The sequence below is a fragment of the Diaporthe amygdali genome, assembly GCF_026229845.1.
Source record: "Diaporthe amygdali strain CAA958 chromosome Unknown NODE_57_length_265687_cov_63_683457, whole genome shotgun sequence".
Taxonomy (NCBI): domain Eukaryota; kingdom Fungi; phylum Ascomycota; class Sordariomycetes; order Diaporthales; family Diaporthaceae; genus Diaporthe; species Diaporthe amygdali.
In genome coordinates this window covers 170,404-183,815 of record NW_026517077.1, presented here as the reverse complement: position 1 = coordinate 183,815, position 13,412 = coordinate 170,404, and the positions used below count along the sequence as shown (strand labels likewise).

Sequence of the window (13,412 nt, the reverse complement as noted above, 5' to 3'; positions counted from 1 at the left end):
TCATAAGTGTGCATTGCCTATTGCGGGCTTAGTACACAAAACGAAAGTCTAGTCTTTTGTTTCCTTCTTTCTCCCTCGCCTCCGTGTCGTTCTGGTACGCAGCTTTCTCTGCAACGCTCATTGCCTGCCACTGCCTCTCCTTCTTTCTGTTCAAGTACACCAATACCTGTCGCTGTACCAAGATTGCCGCCAGTGATAACACGCAAATGGCCAGCAGAACTGCGTTGCCGTGCTTGTAGTATGGCGAGTCCCATGATCTATAGATCTGTGACCCGATAAGACTTCCGATCTGGACGATCACGTTATAAGTTGCCGCGGTAATGGCCCGCTTCTTGACGTCGAAGGTGTTCTCTGAAAGCCAACTTGAGATGATGGGGTGGAAATATGGGTATCCGGAAATCAAAGTGACCAGCGAGAAGCGGCCCCAATCCCGGCCACCATTTGGAAGCGTCAGCATCGCAATCAGCAGCGGCATGATCCAGAACTCGCCGAAGAATGCGTGGAACGCTCGTTCGTTGAAGTAGTCGCTGCTGAAGGCTAGAGACAGCATGGTGATGATCTGGAGGACTGCTGAAGGGATCGTCAACATATTCGAATTGAAAGTGGAGAACCCGAGTCTCTTGAGGGTCAAGGTCAAGTATGCCTGCACAGGAGTGGCAGGAATGTAAGCGACCAAGCCAACAAAGTACAGTCCCCACATGGATTTATCGGCCCAGGCTCCTCGCACATCCTTCCAGGTCACGGGCTCCTTGATCGCCGTGAGGCCCTTTGCTGGGTCATCACGCAGAATGCGCTGTGTCGGCCTCGTGTCAGCCTGGTCTCTTGATCGGGGTAATAGTACGATGGGCGGCGCGACTTACGTTGACCATAATGACCTCCTCCCTCTCGGTGTACCAGGGCTTCCGCCAGAGAGGCCCCTTCGTCGACACAGGAGATACTGGGAGGTACAGGAACGCCACGACGGCGATGACGCAGGTAAGTAAACCCTCGAGCAAGAAGAGCCAGAACCACCCTGGCCTTCCGCTAATGCCTCGCATCTCTAGAATGCCAGCTGCAAGCAAAGCAGATATGACCCGCGCAACATTGAGGGTGGACCAGAAGGCGGCCAGGCGCAGCGATAGCTCTTTCGACTTGTAAAAATACGTGGCAAAGAGGATTGTGCCCGCTGGTTAACGACAATTAGAGTCAGCGATTGTCAGACCAGGGAAGTTAAGCCTGCGAGAGGAGCGTGGCCCACGAAACAAGGGGCGCAAGAAACGGCATCCAGGCTTTCACTTACGTATGAAACCACCTTCGCACAACCCAATGAAGGCGCGAGTGATATAGAATGATGTGCGGTTTGTCATCCACGCCTGGGCCCATGAGACTGTTCCCCAGAGGAACATCATGGTGGGCAGGATGTATTTGAAACCGTACCGCTTGATGAGGATCTGGGCAGGGAATTCGGCGGCCAGGAAGCACAGAAGCTGGATCGTGGTGCCGTTGTTGTAGTCATCCGTCGACAATTTGAGGTCTTTCAGCAGGTTGTCGGCCAGAGCGTTGGACAGGTTACCACGGTCAAGCTGGAGGCCGAAGAACATGACACACAGCGCCGAGAGCAGGTACATATCCGTCTTGCGAACCACCCGGCGCTCCTCGGCCTCGGTCCATTTTGCCGTTGGATCAAAGCGGTGCCTGCCTTCGTAGCTCTCGTGCGGCGGAGTCACGTCGGCGAGGGCGTCGCGGCCAACATTGGCAGTCGAGACGGAGTCGCCAGCACTGACTGTCCTAGTTGGAAAGGATTCAACGTCCTTGGTGTCCATGGTGACGGTTGACGTGCGGGCAATGGCAATATTATCTATCACCGTGGGCTGTCTTGCTGACAGTTGTGCCCCTTCTGGGGGAAGGGCGACGTCGTCTCGGGCCGCGTCAACTGCACTTGGAGCGAGGATATCAGAGCACTTGCCCAAGACTTACTCAAGGCCCAGAGCGATGCTTATGTAGGTATGGAGCGTGTGATGTAGGATCCCGTCGGGTTACGGATTCTTAGCTACATGCTGGCTCCCGGAGATGCCAGAGCCAACGACATGGGCGAGGCATAGCACATCTGTCAAATTTGACCCGCCAGGATACAATAGCCATGTACCTTGGCGAAGATACGGAGAGAGCCGAGGCGTCTAGGCTTTCTTTTACAGAGAGGAGCATGATGAGGATTGCGAGGAAAGGTGGCCGACTACGTCGAGGCTTGTTGTCCTAGGCTTCTTTGGTCCAGTCCATGCCCAGCTCGGCGGACTGACATGGGTGACCCGGAACTTTCAACGAATGCAACGTCGGGGCACTTGGCTTGTTTTGTGGGGGGTCGCCGCATGCACTCACTCCGGAGCCAGATGGCGCGATCACTCCCACCCTCTGCAGCTCCGATATTTTCTCCGCCCTCGCCGCGGGCATCACAATGTAGCCGTGTCGTGCCGATCTGTCTGGCTTCCCTTGGCCCTCTCTGTGTCGAGTCATCTGCGAATCGAGATTGGCCGCCTGATGCTAGTAGACAAGGGCAACATGCCCATGTTCTCTTTGCTGCACTGTCCCAGAGTACATGCCCACTACAGCAGCACCCTTATTCTCCCGGTCTTCCAAGCGGATGCTCTGATCAGCCGATTATCCCGGGTGTCAAACCGGACCTGCGAACCATCGGCCGTTGACGATTAATTAGTGTGAGAATAAGTACCCAGCCGACGCCTGTCGAGTCCGCCGGGATATTCAAGCGAAGTTCTCGGGATACTTTCCAGCGTCGACATTTGGTTGCCTCACATCGCCTCAAATTACCCCTAACACCGCTCAGCTGTGTCATACCTATTAGGAAGCCTCTGACAGCCGACCGACCAACATCATGCCTTCTGTAGAGTTGCCCACGAGTGAGCAACAGCCTGACGGCCAGTTTTTTGGTGGCAATGCCCAAGCTCGTCCTCGTCTGCTGCAACCGTTGCGGTACACTGGCACATTGGACAAATTCACCAACCAAGATATTACCCCAGTGATTGGGCGCGAGTACGAAGGCCTCCAAGTCAGAGATCTCCTCAAATGGGGCGATGATATGATAAGGGATCTTGCTGTTACGAGTGAGCCTCACCAAATGCCACAATCTCTCAGGGTGTTCCGAGCTAGGCTGACCAAGTGAATTCATCTTCTTCAGTCTCTGAGCGTGGTGTCGTCTTCCTGCGCGACCAAGACGTCACTCCCACAGAAATGAAGGATCTGATGCTGAGAATAACAGAGCTGGCTGGCTGTGTAAGTCCCTCACCCACCCTTGCAGGCACACATGGCAAATATCACATCATGTGGACTGACACCGAGACAAGCCCGAGTCATCTGGCCTTCATGTACATCCTCTGACGGAGGAGGGCAGCGAGCTTGGTGACCAGATCTCTGTCATCAGTAGTGAGAAGCAGAAGAAGGGGGGCGGCCTCACGCACCAGCTCTCAGACGTGAGCAGGCTCGCTTCTGCAGGTTGGCACAGCGACATTACTTTTGAGCCAGTGCCCTCAGACTATGCAATGCTCAAGATTCACACGCTGCCGCCTACGGGCGGTGACACCCTCTGGGCTTCAGGTTACGAAATTTATGACAGGCTGTCCCCCCCAATGCAGAAGATGCTCGAGGGCTTGACAGCCACACATGATGCCAAATTCTTCCTCGAGGAGGCTGAGAGGTTAGGCAACCCATTGAGGAAAGGCATCAGGGGGAATCCTCTGAACCAGGGTGATGGACTGATAGCGGTGCACCCGGTCGTCCGCACAAATCGTACGTTTCCCCCCATTTAGCCCTCTTCCGGCCAGAATGTCACAGGCTTGTTTGACTCTCAATCCGGGCTTGGAAACGGGTATGAAATGCAACACTGAGGCTGTGACTGACATGATCCCATGTAGCTGTGACGGGCTGGAAATCTGTCTATGTCAACAGAGGATTCACCAAACGCATCAACGGCGTCACCAAGGACGAATCCGACGTACTACTTAACTACCTTTTCAACCTCGTCACGCAAAATCACGATGCGCAGGTCCGATTCAGGTGGCGGAAAAATGACCTGGCAATATGGGATAACAGGAGCATGTGGCACTGCGCTACCTACGACTATGTCGAGGCTCGTGCAGGTGACCGAGTGTGCTCTCTGGGAGAGGCTCCATATCTAGACCTAGCCTCCAAGGGCAGGCGGGAGGACCTTGGGCTCCTGTAAGAATGCGTGGTGGTCACTAGTGAAGCTATGAACATTTCCGGTCCCGTGCTTGAGCTGAAGCGATAAGCTCTGCCTGCTTGAATATAAATGTTTTTATTCGTGTGGAAGCTTCGTTTTTGTGACCGCTCACCATTCAATTTTGTTGGCTGCGCTCAGCGTGTCATTAAGGCCCTCGGATTGCGCAGCTACGGGAATCTGGCGCCAAACGAAGTGTCTGCTGATTGAATTTAATGGCTCCGTCTAAGTCACCCAGTCAGTGACTTGTGGCCTCGAGACCGTCAAGGTATAAACCAAACCGCCGCCGTTTATTTTCGTTCTGCCATGGGTCCGGTGAAAATTCACATACAAATAATTATTTTCATTGCATCCGAGTGCGGACACCAGTTCTGGCTCCTGATTGAAGTAATTTCGAACAACATTGAAGCACAACCAGAACACTGTTCGGAATATCACGATGGTGCATCCAACCCTCGCGCAGCCCGAAGCAGGGTATGTCTTAAATGGCCTTTCTGATATCGGGCCAAGCCAAGCAGAGACAGGCCCTATACAACCTGTAAAAGACACAACAGCACCAGCTGAGCGGCCTTCAACCTTGGAGATGAAGGCGTACGCCTTGTCACGCGTGTACAACAATCCTCTAACCGGGAGGAGGCAGAGCGAAGGTCCTGCCCCAAATGATCGTCACAATTGCAGACTTGAAAACTCAAAATTGAGAAGGAGTCGCTCTTTGCTTGACACACAAAATTTACGCCAGGTCTCGCACCATAAGCATCGGCCACGGCGATGGTCGATGTGTAACTCGGACAGGAAGGAATCGCAATACTCGGCAAACAAAGCCTGGACACGGACTCCCACAGCGGAGATCCATACTGCCACCGTCAAACGATGGTGCGAGGAGTTTCACGAGACAAGTGTTGCAAACTGGCACCAGACAGAATCGAATTTTGGCCAGGTGTGGAAAGGAATGTGTTTTGCGCGGAGGAAGAACCGGTTCTGGCAAGATGATCTCGTCAAGGATAACATCGAAAAGCTTTGGCAACCACTTGCAGACTTTGATTACGTCTTGAGCGTGTACTCATTTCTCGAAGGAGTGCGGATTCAAACCCTACAGCCGCAGTTACGAAGTCGTTACATGAGCTGGAGATCAGCGGCACAAATCAGGCTACATGCGACCCTTGACCTCATGGATGAAGAGCATGAGCCATCAGCGAAGATATCGAGCGATAGAATGTCGTGCGACGATGACCTCAGAGCCACGGCAAGCAAGTATCCGCTCACGCTCTATCAGCATCTCAGCATTGCCCGAGTCTGTAACGATGTGGACAGGGCATTAAAGGTCCTCTGGTGTTGGCTTAACGAGGTCCGGAATCGCCGGCTGATCTGCATAGGGGCCATTAGGGAGGCTGGTATCCCGTGGGTCATTATGCAGGAATCTCTGTCAAACCTGACCGAGGGTGCTAAGAGGTGCTCGAGTGTTGCGCAAGCTGTGACTCAACAACTCGAAGGCGCTCGCACCCGTCTCTGCGAGGCATTAGGGCTGGATCCCAAACAAGTCCCTGGTGGCGAAAACACATCGAATCCAAGCATGACCGCCATGAAGTACGACAAGGACCCCGATGCGCCTGGTAGTCCCGACTCCGGTCAGAGTAGAGCGGAACTTCCCCGACATTTCTGTCTCAGGAAGGCCTCCCTCCAGGCCAGCCGCATCGCCCTGAAGCTCAATATCCACATGACGCTACTTCCTACCAAGACAGCACAGAAGATCCTTGACCGAATGATGCTTAGATCGATGGAGATGGCTGTTGAGGCTAGGGAGGCGGGTGACTACAAGGCAGAGATCTCGATGCGCAGCCTGAATAAGAAGATCAGGAAGGTTTCCAAGAGGACAAACCAGGAGATTACGAGCATGAAGCCCAGAATGACGCTGTTGGACTCGGAAACGTGGCCGGCAGTCCTCAACCCACGTCAGGACATGGTGGTGGAAGTACATGGTCACAGATCGATGCCCGTTGAGACTTTAATTGACATGCTACACGCAATGCCGAACCCACCACCGACAGAAGGCACAGGGGAAAATCCTAATGGAAGTAACAACCATACTTTCGCCGATCCCGCCTCAACGTCGCCGAACTGCTCACCTGTTCAGGAAACGGGCGAAGACTGCCGGCGGTCGTGCAAGCCGAGTTTAACCGTGGCTGCGCCAGAGACTGAATCGAACGAAGCTTGACAGGTCAGATGGTTGTGGCAGCCTCGATCTCGCAGATGTATGGACTTTCCCTTACTGCATATGGCCCTAATCCGGTAAAACAGCACCCATGTCAATGCCCATGAGCTCGTGTGCACCGTGGGATTACATCAAGCTGTGTATCATCTGTGCTAGTTGTCTGGCTGAAACGTAGTGTTGGGGTTTTCAAGGTTCCCAGTTCCCAATCTGTCAAATGAAATTGTGTGACAAGTCTCACAAGGCTTCAGAGTTCCATAGCTTACAAATAAAACAAAAGAGTAGTCCAATATGTTACCCTTATTTTGCATTTGCGCAACAGCTTGAAAGATGTGACAGTGAAGAACGCCACCTCAATTTGTATAAAGGTTGTTTTTTTCTACCCAGAGCTGTTTTCAATTTAATCCATAAATCAACGTCGTGTCCTTTGAGACCGCGCATCATATGCATATGTGGCGTTCGATGACTTGCGTTATGAAGTTGGAATGAATGTCTTTTGTTGTACACAATACCAACAGTAAAATTGGCCAAAGACCAATTTCAGAGACATGCTGAAAAGTAGTAAACATGAAAATAGCCAGTAGGCAGTCTAGCGGCTCCTCACAAGCAAATCAGTTTATGTCTGGTGGTGATGACTTTAGCCCGGTGATGAATGATGTAGTCGTGCTCCTTGGTGTAATCACGACAATTTGACACTCTGTAACACGCTCATGCTAAGATGTAAGTCCTAGTGGAGGCCAATGCAGTAATATGCTTTAATATACTCTGATAGCTGTGAGGGCCCTATCGATAGGCTTATCTTATCAGCCCACTACGCGTAAATAGCTCCGACATCCAGAGCGCGCCCCAGCTGCATTAACTCTGGTATTCTTTTCGATGGGCAACCCTCAACGAAAATCGACAGATTTCTACTGTCGAATTGAGCTTTCGCGCCTTGACCCGTGATGGAGCAGTGACCATCTCAATGGCAAATATAAGAACGGAAGCGATAATCGCGAGCGCCAAGGCAGACCTGGCGGTGGTGCTCACAAAACAGTTCCAGGACGACATCAACCAGCTCCGCGACGCCCTGGACAGCGCGAACCAGCTGGTGGCACTGCTCAAGACGGAGAACGCGAGCCTCAAGGGGGCGCTCAAGGAATGCGCCGAGGGCTACGACTTCGACGCCAACATCCCGCCCATCACGCGCGCCAGGAATGGCAGCGCCGGGGTCCCGGAGTCGGAGCGAGCGGGCCTGCAGCGGCCGCCGCCCGAGGGCACCATCTTCTCCAACGGCGGCGCCTACGGGCAGCAGGCCGGCAAGGGCAACAGGCAGCTCATGCAGGAGCTCAACCGCTGGACCCAGGCCCACGGCTACAAGGTCAAGATCTACCGCAGCAAGCTCTCCGGCACCAAGAGGAAGCTCGTCATCAGCTGCATCTACGGCGGGAACCCCAAGGACCTCGCCGCCCGGCGCTGCACCGCTGAGGAGGAAGCTGAGAGGGCCAGGGCGATGGGTTTCCACACCTACGTCCTCCAAGAGGAGCCTGCGCCCGAACCACAGCCCCAACCCGAGCCCCAGCCCGAGCCCCAGCCCGAGGGTGACCCCCAGGTGCCGGCCAAGAAACCGAGGAAGAAGATGACCCCGCGGCGCAAGGACTGCCCGATGAGGTTCATCCTGCAGGAGCTCGTCGCGGGGAGCGGGACCTTTGTCACCAGGCACAGCAACCTACCGTCGAACCAGCGATGCAACCACGAGCCCGAGGTCAAGTTCGCAGCTGACGGCGCGGCCTCTGCTCAGAGCCCGGGGTCGGGGCCCGGGCCGGAGCAGGAGCCGGATGCGGACTGGGAGATGGAAGCGGAAGAGTCTGCGGCCGAGGCGTGATGACTCGCTCGGGGGCGATGATGGACGACGATGTGCACAGGAGCTAGGCATTTCTGGTCTCCGCACATGTACGAAAATCACACCATAGGTCTTCCCTTTGCGTCGTATGCGCTATCATACTTGCAAGGATCGCTGAGGACGTGATACTTCGCCAGCCCCGTTGCAGATGAGCTCACCGGGTACAAAACAGCCGCCGTGTGAGCAACATGCTTTATCTCATCGGCATGGAATTCAAGCAGAAGCCGGGGACAGCTTCAGGTGTGTGTATGAAGTTGAGAAACCGACTTCAGGAGTGACTGCCTAGGTATCTCCAGGAATATGTCACCATTGCGTAAGCCTACATGCCCTTGAACATTACGTCTGAGAGGTAGTGCTAATAGTACTAGAAGGATCATTATAATCCACAACGGGCAATACTAGAAACATTGTGGCGCAAAGTCATCCAACCAGTCTTAGCAAAGCAGCTGTATAAGCGCCCCCCCCCGCCCCCAAGGGCCGAGGGACGGAGTGCCCACTAACAAGAGACCTTCTTTTGGTTCTTGTGCAAAAATCCTTGGCTGCATCTCGACAGCCTTGTCAACTTTAAGAAAGGGGATGCTGAAAAGCAGATCTGGTGTCACAACAAGCGGAAATCACATGCACTAAGTCTGGAGCCAGAGGGCACGCAGCGAAGAATCTGGCCTAGCATATCACTAAACAGGGAGGACGCTCTATTGAAGTTTCATCTTCCACACACATCACATGACGCATGACATGCACCAGCTCTTGAAAGTACCGCACGTGAATTACTCTTGTTTGTCTGCGGATACGGAAAGCCCTATTAAAGTCTGGCTGTGATGCAGCAGTTGTAAGGTGGCGCATAGGCTGTATCTCATGCAAGTGAGTAGACGTAAAGGCTGGGCCATGATATCCCTTCTATCGTTTGTTGTTTGTGAGGATTCTTCTTTTTGCGAAACCATGGGACATGCCTTCTCCGTGGTGCAAGCTGCACGCAGCAGTGCCCGGTGGCATGGCTGAAGCCATGCATGTAGACGCCGATGCTGACGCTGACCGAGCGCCGAGTGCCCCTCCTTGCCACCTGTCTGGTGGCTCAAATGCAAAGTGCAATGTTTCGGTTTCCCCAACGCCGTGCAGGTGAGTGAATCATGATAAGTTGTGTGAATATACAGGTAGTCAAACAAACAGAAAAATGGTAGAGTCATGGAGTTGTTGATGGTGTGTGCCGCAGCTCCGTGGCTCCGCCGTGCCCTCGGGGTGGGCGCCTATGAGCTAGCTGCTCACATGAAGATGCCGACCCAGGCATTGTTGGGAGACACCTCGGACTGGCAGTCCTCCACGGCGCAGAAGATCTTGATCGACTTGGAGGTCTCGCTGGGCTGGAAGCGGAAGCCTGTCTTGGCAGCTGCCGACTCCTTGCCCTTGCTGTGCTTCTTGCGGTTGTCATAGCAGCTCTTGCAGTAAACCTAGACGAGGGGAGGGGAAGCAAGTCAGCAAGTGTCTCGTGGTTAAGTGGGGTAGGAGGAGGGGGGAAGGGTTGCGAATAGATGAGATGAAAGCAAACAAGAAGGCATGGTAAACATACATGGCCACAGTTCTTGACAGCCCAGAAGTGATGCTCCTCCTGACCCTTCTTGCCACGAGGCTTCTTTGCGGGACGTGGGTTGTCGTCCTCGTCATCCGGAGAGTACTTCAGCTCGTTGTCACAGCTGGGGCAGACGACGACCAGGTCCTCGTCGTCGCCGCTTTCAGCGCGTGTGTCACGGGTGAAGCCTGCCCGGGGGGCAGGTGGGGCCTGAAAGTCAGGCTTGGGCGTGGGCTGCCGTCCGCCGTAACCACCAAAGCCATTAGCCTGGTAGTTGAACTCGGGAGGGTTGCCTGCGAGAGGATTGGGATTCATTGGGAAGGCGGGCACGGGAACGGCTCCAACGAACTGAACGTCGGCTTCGCGGGGGTTGTTGACGGCTTGTGCGAGCAGGCCGGGGAGTAGACCACGGATCGATCCTATCAGGTGGCGGCCGAAGTCCTGGTACTGGACGCGAGGAGGAGCAGCAGCAGCCGGAGCAGGAGATGCAGCAGCGGGGCCGGGCAAGCGGCGGTTGCGGTTGACACGCTGACCGAAATGTGCCACAACGGCAGCAGGAGGTGGAGGCAGACGGCGGTCGGCGGGGATGTTGTCGTCTGGTGAGTCGAGGGTGAGGTCGATGACGGCGGCGGCATTCCCGTTGAGGATGCTGCCGTCACTGCGGTTGAGTGACGGCATGCGCCCATTCTGCGACATGTGTCTCCGCGGGTTTCGAGGTGCCTGGTACAGGGGGCTGTCGTCGTCGTCCTCCTCGTCGTCAGATATGTGGATGTGATTATGGCCGTGGTTCTGGCCGTGGTTGTGACGAAGGATATTGACGGGTCGGTGGCGCTGGAGGACAGGGCTGTCGGGCTCTTCTGTCAGGTCAATCACTGGGACTTGCTGATCAAGGCCCAGGCCCAAGTCCAATTCCTGGTCCAGCTCCATCAGTTCCTGGCCTTGGAAGTTGTTGTGATTGTGTTCATGGTTCTGTTGGCGCTGCTGCCTATGAGCCCTCAGGTGCCTTTGTTGTTGATGTTGTCTGCGTGGGGGTGTTGGAGGGGCAGGCGCTCGGCCCTGATACACCACCTCAATGAGCTCATCGTCTTGATCCATGCTGCCAGTGTAGTCTGAGTCCTCCTGGCCTGAGTCCCCGGGCTCTTGTTCTGCCACTGCCCTCCTTGCTGGCCTGTGGGGCCTCCAGTTGCCTCTGCCTGGGCGCTGGCGTCCAGCCTCCCTGGCTGCCCGTGCAGCCCTGCGAGCCCTCCGAAGGCGTAGGTGATCTAGCAGCGATAAATCGTCCTGATGGTCGTAATCGCCGATGTCCAGGTCGTCGTCCTCGTGCTGGTCCTCGAGATCTTGGACTTCCACCAAGGCCGACTGCTGTGGGTGGTGGCGATGAGGACGCTGTGGTTGACGCTGTGGTTGTCGCTCGTGGCTTGCGAGTTCGGCGTGGTGTGAGTTTCGAGACGGATGGCGGGGTTGAGAAACCGGTGAGGGCTGAGGGCGAGGGTGGGGGCGAGGTTGGTAATCGAGGTCAGGTCTGCTGCCGCCGAAGTGGTAATTGCCTAGTGGTAGAGCAGGAGGAGGATGAGATCGGTTGCTGGATCGGTCGGGGTGGCGTGTTGGGCGAGGAGAAGAAGCGCTGTCGTCGGAGTCGGAGTCGTAATCGAAGGCGCGACCGTGGTGGTGTGAGTGGTGGTGATGGTGTTGGTGTTGGTGCTGGTGGTTATTCTGGTTCAGGGTTGGAGGAGGCCCTGGCAGTCGACGGTTCGGGTGGATGTCTGGTGTCTGGCTCGCACGGGCAGGACGGGGCGGACGGGGCAGACGGGGTGGCGACCCGTAGAGTCCAAGATTGTGGTTAATGCTGTTAGCCTGCAAGTGGTGACGGGGCCGATCTCGAAGTGGGTCTGGGTTAGGTGAAGAAGAGGGCCCCGAACCAGGGCCTAAGCCTAAGTCTACTGGGTCTTGGTCTTGGTCTTGGTCTGAGTCTGGGTCTGGGTCTGGGTCTGAGTCGGATGGGGAAGCAGATGCAGCCGTGGAATCAGACACGACCAGGGGAGAGCCACGCAGCCTTGGGTCTGCGTCCAGATCTGCATCCAGATCTGCCGCCGAGTCCGAGTCCGAGTCGTTGAGGAGGAGCGAATCGGGTGAGGCTGACGGGGACGGCGAAAGGGAGAGGGGGGCGGAAAGCGAAGGGGAGCGTGATGAGGCTATCAAGGGCTGCTGTGGTGGACTGTCGTAATCGTGGTCGTAGTTGTAGTCCTCGTCGTATTCAGAATCAGGGTCGAGGTCAGGGTCGAGGTCAGAGTCGAGTTCGAGATGCTCGTCGTCGTCGTTGTCGCTATCATCGTCTGAGATTGCGAGGTTGATATCATCACCATCACCAGAGGCAGAAGGGACAGAAGAGACAGATCCGACAGAGGGCGACTGTGGCGAGCCAAGAGGCAGCAGAGCAGGGTCTCGGCCCTCGAAGTCGAGCTCGAGCAGCTCCAGCTCGTGCTCGTGCTCGTGGCCGCCGTCACCGCCGCCGTCGACTTGCTGCAGGAAGTAGTAGTCTGCTGGCAACACGGCAAGATATGGCTCAGGGTCCACAAGGTCGTGGGCTGGCCGGAATCTATTCATACTGGGCAGCAACCGGAATCAGAAGCATCCTTTTTGCTGGTCCTCGTTCTCCTTTGTCCGGATGTGTGTGCCGGAGATTGCGGGACAGGGTGTCTGTCTTTCTTGTGTGTGATTCAGGAGGGAAGAAAAGCAGAATCCAGCTGCCAAGAGGAGGGAGAGGGAGGTCGAGATCTAGGTCTGGGTCTGGGTCTGGGCCGGGTTCTGGCTGCCGGAAGCTTGAGAGTCAGGAGGGGAGAAGAGCAAGTCAATTCAATTCACTCGGGGGAAGTGTGGGTGAATGTGATGGCCATGGCAAGAAAATCTAGGTAATACAGACAAACGAACAATTAGACACGCGGGACACACTGTCTGAGCCAGGAGCTGGAGCTGGAGCTGGGGCTGGGGTTATCACAGCAGATAGAGCTGGACCCGGGATCTGGATGAGGATTGGGATGGGATGGGATGGGAGAGGTGTATATCGCAACTAGGACAATGGAGGCAAAAAGGGCACAGGGGGAAAAAAAAAATGAGAGCACACCATGGTGCAGCTAGACTACCTAATCAGCTTCTTTCTACTCTTTCTTCTAACCTGACCTCTGTCAGTTGTGAGACCTCAAGAAGAGAGGTCAAGGCTGTCGTGAGAAATGGCCTGGTCACCCTGTGTCAGGCTGTCAGCCACAATCCACAGCAGCATGAACCTAGCTCTGAACCATGACCAGCTTCAATTCTCCATTCATTGACTTCGCTCCCTTCTGTTTTGTTCGTAATCTATTGCATTTCGTAACTGTTGTCCCCCTACTGTAAGAGAAAGTCAGCACGGACCAAGAGGGGCGGGGGCCCTTGGAATTGGGGGTACATCCTCAGAAGTACCTGTCCTTAGGTACTTCACACGTACAGCAGCACATTAAGTTATCGTGGCCATCATACACAAAGAATGCCCATGACAGCTTCA

At 55.1% G+C, this 13,412-nt stretch overlaps 5 protein-coding genes across 5 annotated transcripts; 3 read left to right on the top strand and 2 right to left on the bottom strand.

The window, feature by feature from the left end:
• Positions 1 to 28: 28 nt before the first annotated feature.
• On the bottom strand, positions 29 to 1,802 carry J7T55_009471 (major facilitator superfamily transporter; the record flags this gene model as incomplete). The annotated part of the gene is made up of 3 exons (XM_053135655.1): positions 29 to 793; positions 861 to 1,165; positions 1,280 to 1,802. The coding sequence occupies 3 exons, from the start codon at positions 1,800 to 1,802 to the stop codon at positions 29 to 31; spliced, it is 1,593 nt and encodes a 530-aa protein (XP_052986731.1).
• A 1,064-nt stretch (positions 1,803 to 2,866) lies between these two features.
• Positions 2,867 to 4,210, top strand: J7T55_009470 (lpha-ketoglutarate-dependent taurine dioxygenase; the record flags this gene model as incomplete). The annotated part of the gene is made up of 4 exons (XM_053135653.1): positions 2,867 to 3,095; positions 3,170 to 3,264; positions 3,336 to 3,777; positions 3,903 to 4,210. 4 exons carry the CDS (start codon positions 2,867 to 2,869, stop codon positions 4,208 to 4,210), a joined length of 1,074 nt encoding a protein of 357 aa, XP_052986730.1.
• Positions 4,211 to 4,664: 454 nt separating this feature from the next.
• Positions 4,665 to 6,437, top strand: J7T55_009469 (uncharacterized protein; the record flags this gene model as incomplete). Its single annotated transcript, XM_053135652.1, has 2 exons — positions 4,665 to 4,699; positions 5,018 to 6,437. 2 exons carry the CDS (start codon positions 4,665 to 4,667, stop codon positions 6,435 to 6,437), a joined length of 1,455 nt encoding a protein of 484 aa, XP_052986729.1.
• A 704-nt stretch (positions 6,438 to 7,141) lies between these two features.
• On the top strand, positions 7,142 to 8,295 carry J7T55_009468 (uncharacterized protein; the record flags this gene model as incomplete). Its single annotated transcript, XM_053135651.1, has 2 exons — positions 7,142 to 7,151; positions 7,385 to 8,295. The coding sequence occupies 2 exons, from the start codon at positions 7,142 to 7,144 to the stop codon at positions 8,293 to 8,295; spliced, it is 921 nt and encodes a 306-aa protein (XP_052986728.1).
• Positions 8,296 to 9,572: 1,277 nt separating this feature from the next.
• On the bottom strand, positions 9,573 to 12,481 carry J7T55_009467 (cell cycle control protein; the record flags this gene model as incomplete). Its single annotated transcript, XM_053135650.1, has 2 exons — positions 9,573 to 9,758; positions 9,878 to 12,481. 2 exons carry the CDS (start codon positions 12,479 to 12,481, stop codon positions 9,573 to 9,575), a joined length of 2,790 nt encoding a protein of 929 aa, XP_052986727.1.
• Between the last annotated feature and the right edge of the window lie 931 nt (positions 12,482 to 13,412).